The sequence below is a fragment of the Bemisia tabaci genome, chromosome 7, assembly GCF_918797505.1.
Source record: "Bemisia tabaci chromosome 7, PGI_BMITA_v3".
Lineage (NCBI taxonomy): Eukaryota > Metazoa > Arthropoda > Insecta > Hemiptera > Aleyrodidae > Bemisia > Bemisia tabaci.
This window is the reverse complement of record NC_092799.1, coordinates 7,212,602-7,230,247: the sequence shown is the minus strand read 5'-3', so window position 1 is coordinate 7,230,247 and position 17,646 is coordinate 7,212,602. Positions and strand designations below refer to the sequence as shown.

Genomic DNA, 17,646 nt, shown 5'->3' with positions numbered 1-17,646 from the left:
TTGAGCACAATGAGGATATAAATACATTCATTTTTTTGTTACAATAAGTGCGGATATTTTCATTTTGATGGCGTATTCACGAATCGTGCATCGTCAAAACTGTGCGGAAAAATCTTCTTTACGTCCTCAAAATTATTCCTAAAGTCGATAAAATACATTAGGACCAATAACCCCTTATTTAACGCGTATTGAAACACTAAAATCTGTGTGCGAGTATCTATTTCTGTGAATACGTTTATTTCGACTCGGAGGATTCTTTTTGTGCCGAATGAAGGATTACTATGCACATACATATAGTAATTTAAAATCGAGGCCTGTGATACTCCTTCAATTTTTACCGAGTAGGCAAAAACGGTTATAGGACATTTCGTCAACGATTATTCGTCTGCGAACCTGTTTTTTTCTGGTAGTTTACGCCCACGTGATACTGTGTAACATCTGTGATACTGTGTAACATCTGTGATACTGTGTAACATCTCTGTTGTGAAGTAGTTACTTGAAGCGCCGCGCCGCGCCATGGCGGGCGAGGTCGATCAGCGTGACACGTGCATTGGCGCCTACAAACCTAACAGGGATACTTCACGCATTGCGCAATGCGTGAAGTATCCATGTTAGGTTTGTAGGGGCCGGTGCGCGTGCCGCTCCGCTCTACGTATGGCGCGAATTTTGAAACTCGCGGAGTCAACGTTTCTCAATTCATGATTTTGAAATGTTTGCACACTCTGCATGGATTATTCTCATTTAAATTGATGGAAAAAAAATATGTATTAAAGGGAAATATAATGTGTGTTTTATAAATATTCAGGTAGTTTCGTATCAAACTTTATGATCTCCTAAGAACGTTTATTTTTTCTTTGATATTTTTTGCTTTTACTGTGCTACAGCGTGGTGCACGCGCAACCAAACTCTCAAAATTGGACTTATTTGACTATAAAAGATCGATGTAGAAGTGGGTTAAAACCAAAGATTGTGTGCTTCTTGGTTCTTCCCTGTTTTATTCATTTTTATATAGTTCGTTTATGTTATAGTCGTTTATGTTATATAGTTTTGAAACATCTGTTAGGTTTCGTTTTACCTGAATTTTATTTTAGAGATGAATCTAACTAATATGAACGGAGGATAACGCAGAGAGAACTAATAATATGAACTGATAAGTTTGTGCATAGGATAAGTTATGAGAGTTTTTTCCCGTTGCATCTAGCTGCTATCAAAGAAACAAGGCACAAAACTTTCACCCTTTGAAAACTCTTTCCGAGGTGCTAAATATGGATATCCTTTGATTGTTTTTCTTGAGCATGCACAACAATATTAATAAAAGACCAAGTTTCAATGAGAAGACGAAATCTTCCGAAACTTATCTTCGACCCTCTGCAAATATCCTTTACTCCATACAAAGCTTCTCTCTTCCAAATTTCGAAGGAAAGTTTTCTCAAGCCATCGAGAACTTACCGTTTCTATTACGCACATCTCTAAGAAAGGGACAAGAAAAGTTAGGCTGTCCTTACTCTCCTCTGCAAAGGCTATCTAGATCAGGTCAACAAGATTATTTTGAGGAAAGTGTGTGCTCAACTATATCAAAGCTCCTTATTATTTTGGGAGCATTCAAAACCTTTTGAAATTTTCATCCTTCAATTCCGCAAATTTCAACAACAGCATTATACTAAACTTGTTATTTGGGTCTTTATCATTGATATGATCAGACGAACAAATTTTGTCCCTAAAGAGTCGCGCATTTCATTGATTCTTTTCAAAATTTAAAATAAGAATTATCGATGTGGAAAAAATGCATATTAGCGGTTGCTAGATTTCTGATTTTACATTGATCTCTCGGGAATCGAGTAGCCAGCACTAAATTAATCAGTGCCTAGCACATAAATGGCCAACGATGACCAAATGCGTGATTAAATCTGTCAGGAATCTGGCAGTGCCTACTAAATTTCCGATGGATCCTGTAAGTACCTCGAAACTAAAACATTCCTAACTCACGTAATTGGAAAAATTGAGTTAATGGCGTTTTAAAAATCTTTAATAACGGTTCCATCTGTTTGGGAAATTCAGTAGCTCGACTTACGCTGGTTATGAGGTACAGATTTTTTCCCTTCTTACTTTTCAAAAGTTTCAAAAATTGCGATTTACATTGGAGTCAATGGGGGTAGACAAGCAGACACGCGGGTTTCCCGTGATATCTCAAAATAACTGAAATAGAAATAAGCACCCTCCAACTCTGATGTAATGATATTCAATCAGGAATTTAGGAACTTGTATTATTCTATTTCATCCGTGTATTGTACCTTTCAGTAACATTTAGAATTGAATTGATCCACCAAAATCAATAATAGCGGAACATTTGCAATGACACTAAGATTTACATGTTTACAATTTTACTATTAGTCAAGGAGATGTTTAGTAATAATCTCGAGAGACTTTTTTCGCATGAAAAACAACAACAATAAACGTGCCGTAATTTTTGTTTTGTATTCTTAATGAGAGCTCTTGATTTTTTCTATTTTAGCATAGTAATGCTCGTCTAAGCCCCGCGAAATCTGTTTTGAACGTTGCAAAAAATTGATGAGGGTGGATGCTGGAGGCAGCGCCTTGTGCCTAGCAGCACCAATTGGCTTTCTTTCGCCAATTGTTTATCCTTGTTCAATGACCGAGAAATGATCAGAAAATTTAAAGGAGGTAGAATTGAATGTCACGAGGGAAAAAGAGAGACAGTCAAACAAAGCAAAAAGAAGTAAAAAAGCTGCCAATAAAAGACTGGCAAAATCAAAAGGTTGCAAAACTTGCAAAATTACCGATATTTTTATATGTGAAAACGGGACCACTAAGAAACTGCATAAATTAAAATTAAAGATGGAACTCTAATCTTTTGCGGACAAAAAATGATCTTTAATACCGTACTCAGTATGTTAATTGATGACTCACCTACGTGTATTTGAATTATTTTTTTTACAAATAATTATCCTGGACTTTTAAGGATTTGTCAATCAAGGTCAATCGACAAGATGGAAATTGAATATTTATGATTGCTCTTAGGGCTCGTCTCTCTGTTCAATACTGTCTAGCAATATTTGCTGCAATATTGTTGCCATATTGCATCAATACATACTCGTGAATATTGTCACGCAGTATTTGAATGTATTGAAACTCCTCAAAAATATCGTGCCCTCGACGAGACAAGATATTTTCAGACGCTCTTGGCTCTCTCAGCGATGCGCTTTCTTTTATGCGTTTTTATTTTATATTTTCATTTTTGAATAAAAAATGAAAAAAAAATCCTATCTATCTAACTAGTGCACTCTCTATTTTTTAAAAAAGCAACAAGTAAAAATTGCAGGTCAAGCTTTATTAACTTAAAATTGTATGCCTATTCCAATCGGGAAGGCAATAAAATCGTCAAAAAATTGCTCATAATTATCTAGGGTTTTCTTTAAATTTGGTGACCGTGCTTCTCGCAAACGAGCTGACCGGGCGAAGTACTTCATTCGCGTAATTGCTCCGGGGGAGCCCAGCAAATGAGGGAGCCTCTCTAATGCAGCGTTTTTGTTCGAGGCGCGCGTAACAGCTCCTTTAAAGGATAATTAAGAAACGTAAGTGCGCATCTTAGTTTCCCGACTGGAGAGGTCCCTCGTCTCCTCCCTGCAGCACCCCCGTCCCTTCAGCTTAATCCGGATGCAATTTAGAACGTTAACAGCCTGCAATTTCATCTCATTTGAACCGTGAAAGCGCTTAAGGTTACATTCATCACAATTCAGAGGCAGTGAACTAATTTAGAAATATCCCTGCACGTGAATCCAAATTCCGTGATCACTCGGAAGGAACTAAGTAGGATCAGTCTGACTACATTTTACGCTAATTTCTCTCACTTATTTTTTTAAATTTGTATTTTTTTTTCTGGTAAATTAAACAACATAACACAGTAAGGGAAATGGAGAGGCTAATTATATAATGTTGTTCACGTAGTCTTTAAAGCACCACTAAATACACACAAACAGAATTAACATTAAAGTAAGGTAAGGCAGAGAACGCGCGTTGATGACGGCGCAGAGATACAACTATTCGTACTTGATGGATGTCCGTGTTGCGTCTGCAAAATTGAAGGCGCGATGGCGCCTGACGTGAACTCGCACGCTCCGCTCTTATGCAGCCAATGAGGTGTCCCTCAAATACGGGAGAAAAGTTGAAAATCGAGGCCCGACTACGTTTTTTTGATCTTCGGCTGCGTTCACTCTAGATATTTTTCTCTTTTTGGGCGCTTCTGGGTACCAGATGCGCCCTTTCCAGCCGTTCGACTCCCCCGATGTAACATGTACTATACTACATACCGTTTTGCCTCATGGGTAATGACGCCATTCTGGTACACCCGGGAAAATTTGATTTTCTTCTGCATCTGGTATTCGTAAAAGTTTTCGTGAAATGTTTTGCTTTTAAGCATAACAATCTCGCACGGACGTATTACCTGGTTAAACTATTTTGGGGCTTCGTTATGCTTAAATGCCTCATATTCGAGGTTGCAGTTTCAGATTGATTCGAAAAAATCACGAACAGTCACGTGATCTCTTCATTTTAGTGACGTATTACTGTGCTATTTTGTGATTGGTTCATTTTCTCGGCGCAGCATCGTCAAGCGTCAGCTGTTTGCGGCTCTGGGTTGAAGGTTTAAGGTTATGTCAGAGAGAATAGAAAGTTAGAGGCCCGACTCGATGCTAGGTAATTGAAACAGATGCGCTCGCAGCGCGCTCGCTGGCAACGTACGCAACTACTATTTTCTATTGTTTTCCAGAGACTAGCGGCGGGTATGTTGCTGCCGAACCACCTTCACGTAGGCAATTTGTTATACATCGTCCGTCCGCAATACTCTCGCTTGGCCGTATGAAAACGTTCCTCGCATGCGCAGTGTGAAAGAAGCGCCCTCCCAACGCTTTGGCGTTGGAACTGCTTGTTTTTCAATTTGACGTGTGAATATTTTTAAAAGATTTACTTGTAAACCTTTATCTAAAGCTCATGTGTAGCGGCCCCATAACTCCCCCAAATGAGACTATTGGGTCAATTTAACCCGGTTTGGGATTTCTGAGGGGTAGTTGCCAGAAAATATTCCCTGACACTCCATTTTTGCTTTTCGTCAACCTAATACCCCATTAATTTTCTACAATGTATATGTTGACTTATATCCAAACCTCGTATATACCAGTCTCTCATAACCCATGGAGCACGTATTTTTAAAAAAACTCATGTCAATTTGGCTCGGTTTGGGCACCTACGGGTTAAACGCCCCTTTTTCCCAGCTACATAACAATCAAATGGACTCAAGTTGTAATGGATGCAACTGCAATTTTTGGAACTACTATTTCTAGCTCATTTTAAAAATAAAGTATGTGTCTGTAGTAGCTCTATGCAGATAGGTGGCTTTAAACTTCGAAAAATAATCCGCTGGTGTACGTGAGAGGGATTATACGACATCAACCGAATCACGAAACCAAATCCTTTTACCCCTTTATTTGTCCTCGAACTTTGAAGTGTTTGATTTCCCCAACTGAAAGTTCTTCGTCGAATCTTCATCGCGCTATATTGCGCAGTAGAATTATCTCTTTAAGGTTTATTTTTCGGCATTTTATTCAGGGCGCATATTGTTGCCGTTGATCTCTCAGTTTTTCTATTTGCATTGACTTGAATTTATTAAACTCGAAATTGTTTTAGTTACTATTACTAAACCAAGTTATTTCAAAAGTACAGGGTAAGAATGATGAAACTTCATGGAAGCTCAGGAAAATGCATCGAAGTGTGTCTTGGTAAGCAAAAGGCCAGTGAGACGTATGCATGACCCATAGGGCCCTACTTTGACCCAAAAATTAGTCAATATTTCAAAATCGCACGAAAGAAGGTCAGGCAAAAATCCTATTTTCCATTATTGTTTGTTAGTGCTTCAAAGCTCTTGGTCATTGTTGAAGCTTTGATGCATGATAAAGGAAATTTTCGGTGTCCAAAGGATTTTGGTGCCTCAATCATGGAAGTACAATTTGCCACAAAGAGATAATTGGACTGCGTTTATCAGAAAGGGACCAAGCCACATTAGCTATCGCCTTTAACAAGGCTATTTAATTTTGTATGAGAGAACGTTTGTGTGAATTTCTATGAAAATTTCAAAATCGATGAAAATTTCAACAATCAGCTTCGTACTATGCAGAAAATTCACTGAAATTTGCACAAAAATCCGTGCAACTGTTTCCATGTAAAAAATTAAATTGCCCAATTAAAGGCAATAGCTGATGTGATTTGGTTCCTTTCTGCTCACCGCGGTCCAATTTATAACAATCTGAAGTAAGGTACCAAAGACGGCCCTTTTTGGCACCTTTCCATTCCCGGATTTTGCGATTGAGACCCCCCGACTTCTTGGATTCAGATTGGGAGTATCTCAGGCGCCCTTCCTTGTTACGGAACCATCATTTGCATCAGGAGCACATGAGAAAACTTTCGTCGGGGCGATGAGTATGCTGGCGCCATCCTCGCTAATGCACAGTGCAATTACGCCTTCCTCCGCTCAACAGGTGTCTTTCGCGGAGCTCAGTCGCAAAGTGTGTAACACCTCGTTGATTTGATCGTTGATGAATATCAACGGCAAAAGTTGCTGAACACGTATCTTGTCTCGCGGCGTTGCAGACTGTCTATCAAATCTTGGTTTTAAAGAAGCCAACTGATAAGAATACTGACTTTAAATTTTCACTGAATTAGCCACCACTGAAAAAAAAACTCTGGCTTCAGAAGACGCAATTACAGGCTATATAGCACCACCGTACGTTTCGGGTGAGGAGACCGTAAGTCCCGCATTCAGGAGCCAGAGCATCGGCCTCTGAGCCGGGACCTCTTAATGCTACGGGTTTAGAGGCTGTTTCTCCGACTCCTGAATACGGGACTTACGGTTTCCTCACCTGAAACACACGGTAATACTATATAGCCCGTAATTACGGCTTCTGGAGCCATTGTTTTTTTTCAGTGTGAAGTTGTGAACCTTGTGTTTTTTGTTTAATATTCTAAATTTACCAGATGAATAGATTACGTGGTGAATTAATCGTGTATTCTTGGAGCCAAAATCCTCGATAAGCCCACTTATAAAAAGTCTATAGACTCGAAGGAATTTTGAAAGCGCCGGATTGGCGGGAAAATGGTAGAAGTGATATACTATACGGAAGTCAAATCGCTATCTCCTAATATTTTCTATCTATGTTCGTTAAAATAAAACGTATTTCAATGTGGCATTGTTGCTTGTTTATTACAGATAGCATGCATTATATTCGAGTCTTTGATTCTGAACATATATATAGTTTTCATTTCCTTATTGTTTCCATATACTCGTAGTGGAAAGATATTTGACGGACGTCGTAAAAACCCTTGCTCGCTTTTGATTGGTGCCGGATGATATCACTCAGTTCGGCAGGAAACCGGGGAGTTTTAAATTTGCGGGGAAGTCGCGCTTTTTGGACTGCGCATTTTTCGGTTTCTACGTTACATTTTCGCATTTTTGACGTGCGCATCGTATTCAACGCGTCATTTACCTATAACAGACTGTATTAACAGGTCAAACAAAATTCGCTCATAGTTTAGTGACCAATTTTCTTCACGTTCCGAAGAATATTCTTAGCAAATTCCCAACGATTAATTCCATCAGCTTTTGTAAAGAAAAATAAAGTAACGGCGTGAATTTTGAAACATCGCAATCGGAAAACTTGCTTGGCAACTCTCGCCATCGATCTCGTAACCCCCCCTCCCCCTCGAAAATTTACGGCTTGCCCAGACAACCCGTAAATGGACCGTTCTGTTTTGAGCCAAAGTTCAACTTGCGATAGGGATGTTAACGCGATTTCCTGTTAACTTTGGAAGCTACATTGACCCAACTTGCGGCCTTTCGCTACCAACAATATTTGAACCGAGAAATTTAAATTAAATTTCCTCGCAGAGGAAAACTTTTCTAGTGGTCCTCAAATAAAATCTGGAATATTGAGGGTAAGCTATTACTCTGAGAATACCTGGAAATATTGTTGCATCTGTTCACCAAGCATTAAGCTTGACGCACAGTGGTCCCACTATACAGGATCAACACGAGTCTGGTAATAGAAAAGGTAATATATCGATGGTGAAAGACGATACATGTGTACATGTGTATATAGATTACGATGTTAAAAATCTTCTGTATTGTTTTAAAATCTATAAACGTTAATTTTTGAAATGTTTACAGAATATTTTGCTTGGGTAAAGGAAAAACAGTAAAAATTCCAATAATTTATTTTCACAGGTTTTCGTTAGAAAAAAGTAAAATGTGAAACAATTCTGTAGCATTGCAACTATTTTTGGACAAAAATCGCTCCAAAGGCCATTTGTGGGCACACTAACAGAAACACACCAAGTTCGATAAACATCCAACCAACGAAATGCGGTTTCAAGTTTCATCCCTTCGTGAAATCAATTAGTTTGACGAGCATTTTCGCGTTCGAAATATTGTTTCTAGACTTTGAATTTATTTTACAGAGGAGCGATTTACAAGCATTTAAATTCAAAGCTACTCCTAAATAACACCCCCCTCCCCCAAATACGACTCGGTGCGTCGTTGAGCCTGGATCACACGATCGAACTGAAGCCATCAACACAGCGAGGTCAACGCGCAGTAGGTTCTCGCTCGTCAACGAAAGATCTCCGATTTTTATTCGCAGAACCAATCAGAATCCTGACTTCGTAAGATTGATAGCTTAGTTCGATCGTGTGACCCAGGCTTCAGAGCCGATCGATCTTGCCTCCAAGCTCCTTCCTCCGTGATCGTTCTATCTCGCAACTCTTTCATCGTTGTAACGCACTCTCCGGCCCGTAAAACGATAAAGTTTTAAAAGCCTTTGTTCGTAATTCGTATCGCCGAACAAACCACGAGTGCAAGTGGCGGGAAATTTTTACTCCCTCTATAATAATCCGCCACGCTCGGTCGCCAGATCTCCAGGCGCTTTAAAAACCGCTCCGGCGCCCGCTCCACGCAAAATCGATCGCCCGATTTGGCAACCCGCGACGATAAAAAATTATGGGGTAACAGGGTTGGCGGAGGAGCCGAAGGAGCAGAAAAAAAACGAGACTCGGAGGGATTTGGGTGTCCGCGAAGGACGAGGGACAAGCTCGGAGCGGGGGGATTTGAGCGAGAACAGCACACTTTCATCACTTAAACGCGGTGACGGGACGTGAGGCCGCGGCTGTGAGTAGCCTCATCTTCCCGTGAACTACTTTTGTCAACCGGGAAGAGCGAGGAGGTTAAAAGCTCCCTTGGAGGGTAATTAAGAGACGTTTATGAATTCTTCCCCGCGAGGACGTAAACGCCCATCGCTGCCAGGAAGTGCTGAAAATCAGCGCATTTCTCCAGCTGAACCCATGTAAATGACCGAATTTTATCGCACAATCTGGCAACATTGTAAACGCCGCACCCTGGACCGAGTTAGTAGTAGAAGTCGGACGATATCTGGAAGCTTTGAAAGCTTGTATTTTCGAAAATATGAGACAAAAATGATCAAGCGTGGTTTCGTTGGCTTTTTTTGGTGGAATTTACATTTAAAAACACCCTCTGAAATCGACTTTGTGATGAAATGAGCATCGAAATTTAAAATCTTAGCCAAAAATTTCATGTCCGGCCTCTTCTATTAGCTCGTTACACAGTGCGCTGTTCTGATGGCCACCGATCGTCGAGCCCTTGCTCTACTCTTCCGTGCTGAGGAAAAACGCCGTATAAACCTTCAGGCGTTGCCAAATTTCTTTGATAACATACGAATTTTTAAGAGAGTATGTGAATATTTTTCCTCCAAATTTTCGAAGAAATTTTGTACGCAATTTAATCTAAATTATCTGAAAATTTCAAGGGAAACTATGCACAACATTCCTCAAAAATACATATTTTATCCGGTGAAATTTGGCAACTCTCGAATGTTCTCACGGCGTTCTTCCTTAGCACGGCAGTGACTGTTGGCCTGTCGTGCCAACTCTCCTAAAAACGATAATGTTCGTGAGTGAAACATGGTACCATGTTGACGCCAACATGTGCTATCAACGTGATGTCCAGATTGGGCAAGTGAGAAATATATGTCCTCTGTTAATGTGGAATATATTTGTGCGGCCTCCGACGGCGTGCTGCCAGCTCGAAACGCGCACTGACGCCTACGAACCTAAGGGGATACTTCAAGCATTGCGCAATACGTGAAGTATCCCCTTAGGTTTGTAGGCGTTGGTGCGCGTTCCTAGCTGGCAGCGCGTCGCGCTCCGTGGCGGGTCTACATCTTGTTACCAACATGATAACAACTTGGTCAAAGTAACCAATAGACCAAGGATAAAGTGACGAATATGGTACCAACATGGGGGCAAGGTTGCCACTGCCTCATCCGACGCAAAACATTGTTGCGGCTACGTTGCGCCATGCAAGATTTCAGGAACATGCACCATTGCACCCCAAATATGAAATTAAAAAAACTACATAATTAAGTATTTTTTGTTTTTTTGATTGATTTCAGGGGCTCCGCGGGTGTATTCTACTCTTTTGAGAATGTGGATCTGAATAAGTGCGATCAAAATTTTCGGGCCATCTTTGACAATTCCAGATGTGATTCAAATTACACTGCGGTAAGCTTTTTTCCTCGTCTCTCTCGATCCGATACATATTTCGTTGCTCCCCTGACGAAAGGGCGTATCTCTATTTTTGAGTGAACCTCGGAAAGCACGAATTTATATGTAAAACAGAGTTTATGTGGAACAAGAGACACGCCCTTATGTTAGAGGAGCGACCATTTTTACTGTGTTGCTAAGATAGGGCATGTTGTTCTTCACCGTAAAATAACTGAAATACCTCCACTGAAAAAAAAATGAAGTTAATTTAACGTTCTGGATGCAAAAAAAGTGTGCGAGAACTTACAAAATGCTGAATTAACTCCTACAGCAGTAATTTTAGCAATTTCAAGATGTAAAAGTAACTGCCGTAGCGGGTAGTTTAGCATTTTGTGAGTTCTCGCCAACGAACTACACCTCTAGAATGGCCGACCAGTGTTAGAGACCCGGTACGTTTTGAAGTTGATATAGGTTAGGTTTACTTGGGCTCACACAGCAGGCTGCCATCTAAACCCATGTCAGACGCTGCCCACATTTTGCCGAATATTGTTGAATAAAGTGATAGCAATGAAAAGATTGCATAATAATCGCACCTCCAAAGGTTTTCTTAACTCAAAAAATAGGAACTTTGAAAGCAAACCTAAAAAAAAATGAAAGTTTACATAGGTTGAAATTTTCACATGTAATCCTTATGGGCAAGACGCAGCAGAAATGGAGATTGAGGTTAGCTAACTTGGGCTCCCACCCCCCTCCTGCCTTCAAAAACCGGCCCTTGCGCGTTACGCAGGTTTGCTATCTCGCGGCCATTCTAGAGGTGTAGTTCGTTGGTTCTCGCACACTTTTTTTACATCCAGAATGTTAAATGGACCGTGTTAAACAGAAAGGAACCAAGCCACATCAGCTATTGCCAAATTTAATCCGGCAATTTAATTTTTTACATGAAAACGGTTGTGCGGATTTTCGTGCAAATTTCAGTGAAAATTCTCCATGGTGCGAAGCGAATTCCTTAACATTTTCAAAGAAATCCAAACAAATGTTCTCGCATAAAAAATTTAATCGTCCAGTTAAACTGATGTGGCTTGGTTTCTTTCTGTTAAACTCGGTCCAAATCAACTTCACTATATTTTTTTCGGTCCCGTTTTATTGATATTTTATGAGGGAATTTTCCCTGAATTTTGGTATTATTTTCATGACCGTACTTCGCATTCTGAGGTCACTGAATTCCCATTAAATGACATTAACAGCACACAACCTCAGCAACATCTGATTGATCTTACCAAGTTTTAAATTTCCACCTTTCATATCGTTGCTCCTCTGACGTAAAGGAGTATCTCAATTTCCTCTTGACCCCTATGGACCATACAATCTCATACTCTCCGGAGTTCATGAGGAAATCGAGTTACGCCATTACGTCAGAAAGTGTGTGAAAGGTTCAACGCATGGACCTGTCAACGTAAATTTCTGAGAAAGAAATTCGATCGGATGCCGTTTTTGGCATCCCTGTATGTGACTAACTTCGCGATGAAAATACAAAGTCGAGAGCGAAACCATGAGGATATGACTACCGTGAACCACGGATAAAGTACAAGAAATATTTTTCGTGGAAAAGTGTACAGCACTCCACCTTTGTTCTCGATTTTCTCAAAATCACGGAAAGTGTTCTTGACAGGTTCATACGTTGGATCTTTCATACCCGGCAAAACGAAAGCTCCAACTAAATTCCGGTCGAGGGATGAAAGAAACGAATGAATAAAGAATGAAGAGAGAAACAGGAAGGAAGGGGTATAGAGAAGGGGGGAGTTTCCTTGGGGAAACTTCGTGGTGCACGTCAAAACGACGCGTTTATGCACTTCCCACCGTCGCAACGCATGGCGGTGCGTCAATTCGTCGTTTTTCAGACGAAAAGAACGGAACTGAATTTGAACGTTGCAAAATTTTTACCCGCAAGTTTTACTCTTAAGCGCGGGCTTTTGGGCATTTCTAATGAAAAATTCGCTGATTTGTCTCTTAAAAGGATCGAGAATCAGCAGAAGAACAGGAATCGCGCAGTTGGATTAAAGCCAATTGCGCATTTTTGATGATGATTTGAATCGATTTATTAACACATACAAAAATTAACTTATTTAAGAGTCGATTCTTTGCTTTTTACATAAAATACTGTTTCGACTTCCGTATTGTTTTCACATGAGGGGAATAGAAATGCATTTCGTCACATTCCGGCCAGTGTATCAGAAGTGCCATGTGAAGTTTCAAAATTTCCGCCGCCATTTCATATTTTTTTAAAGAAATTTTTCAACTAAGCTGTCCGAAAATTTCACTGAATTTTCTCTTTGCTGCCGATGAAATTCAGTGAAAATTTCAAACACATTCAACCTACAATTTTTCTATACACAATTAAAATGGCGCGGCGGCAGAAAATATGAAACGTCACATGGCGCTTGTGATATTTTGACCGAGGGTGACATTTCAAGGAAGTCAGAGAAACCCGTGCTCGCTTCTGATTGGTGCCGGATGACAGCATTCGGTTCGGCAGAGAACTGGGGCATTTTAAATTTGCGGAAAAGTCGAGCCTCTCGGTGTCAGAGTTGTTTTTTCGAGTTTTTAATGTGCCCATCGTGTTTTACGCGTCATTTACCTTAGGATAAATGTATTCGCAGGTGAAAATGCGTTCATGGTTTTTTTCTTTTCTTTCTTTTTTTCTTTCTTCCTTTCTTTTCGTCCACCGTTCATGGTTTAGTGATCCATCGAGCTATGCCCTTCGTAATTGGGGCGACGAAATCAGACGGAAAATAGCCACCGACGAGGTCGGTGCACCGCAAGTTCTCGACGCGACGGTGCACGGTTGACGGATCGTGACGTAAAATTTGAATATTTAATGTGGGGTTGATGGGGAAAGTACACTATGTGGCAACGATGCAACGGTGCGATGACGGGGGCGAGTGTTTCCCTTTTTTTTCAAAAATAACGCGAAGTTCGGGAGAGAAAAAGTGGCGTGATTTATCTTGGTTGAGAGGGAGTCGCTAAAGTGACACTGTGGGTAACAACAGAAATCCCTGGACGGGGAACAGGAGCAGCCGGGCTGACGGGGTGCGCAAAAAATAAAAGGGTTGACGGGGCCGGGACTCGAACTTCACGTTGTCAGCGAAACAACCAAGTAGCAACTTCAACTTGACCGCTCATGCGAGACGCCCCCGCGAGCCACGCTGCAAGCTGTTGAGCGTCCCCGCTGCCGCCAAATTACGTTGATTAATCGACCTTTCAGACAATGGAGCTTTTGCGTGTGAGGGCAGTATGAGCCCACGGACCCTTTTGTCCGGATTTTAATCGAGATTTTAGAAACGATTACCCAGATAAATATGTGAAAATATGTCCCGGTCCCGGTCCTGCCGGAGGATTATTGAAACTTGTTAAAACTTTACAACACTGTATAGTTTTTAGTTGCTAAGTGATTTCTCCCTGCTGTTCTGTATATGCTGTTGATATATAAAAAGTTATTGCGATTCAGTTTGGTTTCCTCCGGTATTTGAGATTATTTATTTACTGATTAGTTTAGCTATTGAAAATAGCTCCATTTGGTGACCTCGACGTGATTATATACTCGAAATCTCTAGTCAAAGTGAAAAATAATAAGGAATTAGAGTGAAGATGAAATGTTTGTAATTGAGATAACCTAAAAAAAAATAAGAGAGTAAAAGTAGACGTTGCGTTTAACACTTTGACAAGAGCATTTCTTACTAATTTATTATTGAGGATGCAGTGAGCGGTTTTTCGCCTCCATCCGATAATAATATGAATGCAGTGAGCGGTTTTCGCCTCCATTCGATAATAATATGAATGCAGTGAGCGGTTTTCGCCTCCATTCGATAATAATATGAATGCAGTGAGCGGTTTTCGCCTCCATTCGATAATAATATAAATGCAGTAAGCGATATTGTCGCATACAAACTGAGAGCTTAAAAGCTACATCATAGAGAATGTAGTGAGCGATATTTTTCGCCTCCATTCCCGATGTGAACTCATGAATTAAGCTTGGATAGAAATAAGATTGCAGTGAGCGATATTTTCGCCTCCATTCTTATCCTTGCAATACTTGTGTAAGACCTGGGCCTAGGCTTCTCATTCGATCGGACAGAGGCGGTGTCTCGACACGAACGAAAATTCTAAAAAAAAAAAAAAACGCATTGCTAGGTACATTGTTGCCAGGCAAGCTTGATGATGGATTAATGTCATTTAGACTGCACAATTTGATAATTTGAAATTGTGTAAATCCATTTATTGATTTGTAATGCCGTTGAAAGCGGTAAAGTGCGGTTCTTAAAAAATAATAATGAAGAAATCAAGAACTGTCAAGGCATCGAAAGCTTCGCGAATCAGCCCAACGCTTCCCAATACTGATCATCATGAAAAGTTGAATGGATTATTAACCTCAAAAGAACAATTGGAGCGTCAGCTGTTGAATTTTAAGAAATCTGTGGAAGGTGATGTTTCCTCACTTTCAGCAATAAAAGCGCGGTATGATGAATCCGCGGCATTGTTGCCACATTATTTCAAAATTTTGCGTGAAATAAAAAGCATTGATATGCAATATGGAAATAATAGTCATGTTGATGAAGATAACTTTGATAAGTTTGAAAGCACTTACTATGAAACTGTTGGAAAAGCTAAAGAATTGTTGGAGACGCAACCAAGTGTGTTTCCAGTAGCCAAACCTACAACGGCTTTGAAAACTAAATTAAAACCACCAGAATTACCGACCTTTTTTTGGAGCTTATGAGCAATGGCCTTCGTTTTTCCAAATGTTCAATTCTTTAGTTCATTCAAACATGAACTTAACGGAGATCATCAAATTTCATTATTTACGGTCGTCTTTGTCAGGAAAAGCCCTCTCTTTGATCAGAAGCATCGACTTCACGGAAGAAAATTATTTAGTTGCGATTCAAACTTTGAGAGATGAATTCGAAAATGGTGGTTCATTTAGCAACTGCAAAATTCGATCAAAGCACACTGACGGAATGGGAAAAGATGGTGCCTACAAAAGATCCCCCAAGGCTTCAAGAGCTGCTTGAGTTTTTAAAGAAACGTTCATTTTTACTTGAGTCGGTAGAGCGCAGAAAGACGCAGTCAAAATCAAATCAAATCTTCTAAATAAATTTTCCAGCTTGAACAAGATACTACGAATTCTAGCATATCTATTAAGGTTTATTAACCGTTGCAAAAATGCAATCAAAGGCTCAAGAAAAGTAACATAAAAAAGAAGATGAATAAGAGATGAATAGAAAAGTCAAGAAACCTTTGCGTGCGCTATATTCAGAGAGAAGCATTTTCTCAAGAAATAATGTACCTGGCTAAAAAGTCTGGAATGGTTCTCCCTTCAAGCAGTGTTAGATCGCTGCACCCCTTTTTGGATGAAGCCGGAATTTTGAGAGTTGGAGGCCGTTTGATAAACTCTGAACTAACATTCTCACAAAAGCATCAAATTCTGCTGCCAGCAAAGCACAGGTTTACAAGGCTGTTATTTCATCAAGAACACCTCAAACTTTTACACTGTCCCCCGATGTTTTGGAAACTAGCAAGAATATCCTGATCTGATCCTTCACCCAGGATCAGATGGCATCACAAGAGTAGAAAACAGCAACATCCACACTAGTGAGAGCCATCACTGAAGTTTGTGTATTACCGTTAAGTGATGACTAATTTAAATTTAATGTGCTTAAAAAAACACACACACACAGCTTTTACTGATGAAATTTCAATTTCAAAATTTTCAAATTTTTAATGATATTCAATCTGTATACATTTTTTAAGGGGGGAGAATGTAAAAACTTTACAACACTGTATAGTTTTTAGTTGCTAAGTGATTTCTCCCTGCTGTTCTGTTTATGCTGTTGATATATAAAAGGTTATTGCGATTCAGTTTGGTTTCCTCCGGTATTTGAGATTATTTATTTACTGATTAGTTTAGCTATTGAAAATAGCTCCAAAACTGATAGACAAAGCTATGGACAAAAAAGACATAGAAATCAATCATATTTGTTGAAATGGTTGGTTCCTATTGACGAAGGGAGATAATGTTGGGATTAACTATAGGGTCTCTTGTGAGTTGCCGTTAATTGGATTGCATTTTGCAAAAAAGAACCAGGAGCATTGCAATGTTACTAAAATTGTGCAACTTCTTCTGTCTTGGAAGAAAACGCTGATTATTCATTGACAGTTTCTATTTTACTCGCAAAAATTGTAAATTTAAGACGATTTGAAAAAAAATTAACTAAGACAAAATTTAATTTTCCTCATGATATCAGTGATTTTATTGCAAAGTATGAAATTGCACAATCTTAGCATCATTGCAATGCTGCCTGCTCCTTTTTGCAAAATGCAATCCAATTAGTCTATTACTCGTACCTACCTCCTATGTCCATCGCATCCACCCGCTTCCACAGATAGGATCCCTCCGTATCTCTTTTGCCTCCTTTGTCTATATCTTTGTCTATCAGTTTCAATAATCGGTTCCCAGCTGTTCATTCGAACATTAGTCGGAACTTCCATGAGCCTAAATAAAGGGGCCTGGAGGACAAGGCGCATCTAGACAGTTTTCTAAAAAAAATTCGAGGCACTAATGATGTCAAATGATACAAGTCTTCATATATAGCCTGTGAAAAATTCAGTGCTAATATACAACTTCAAACATCGAAAAGTGAGTTTGAATTTGTTCCCACTATGAGGCTCCATGTAATTTAAAACTTTAAAACACGTGCATATTGAAGTAGCAAAACCTACACTCATGCGCCTTGACCTCCTAGCCCGTCATTTAACCAGGAGTGCAGAAATTTCTTTAATGCGCACTTTCATTAACAATCCGTGAATTTTTACTATATACACAGCGCGGTCGGTGTGATTTAAGCAGAGCGATTTCCGTAATCGAGGTAATTTCAGAGGTGGAGCCAGCAATTTGGCAACACCGAAGTTCCTCCATTTAAACCTATGTTAAATAATCGATTCCGGTCGGAGCACCAGGCCCCTCCAAGAAAC

The 17,646-nt window shown here is 39.9% G+C and overlaps 1 protein-coding gene across 1 annotated transcript in view; it reads left to right on the top strand.

Annotated features, from left to right (window-relative positions):
• LOC109032661 (G-protein coupled receptor 158 smog) overlaps window positions 1–17,646 on the top strand; it is a 193,281-nt gene that overhangs the window by 55,190 nt on the left and 120,445 nt on the right. The window contains exon 3 of the mRNA XM_072302120.1: window positions 10,530–10,638. Within this exon, the coding sequence (XP_072158221.1) occupies window positions 10,530–10,638 (109 nt within the window). The remainder of the gene's footprint in view (window positions 1–10,529; window positions 10,639–17,646) is intronic.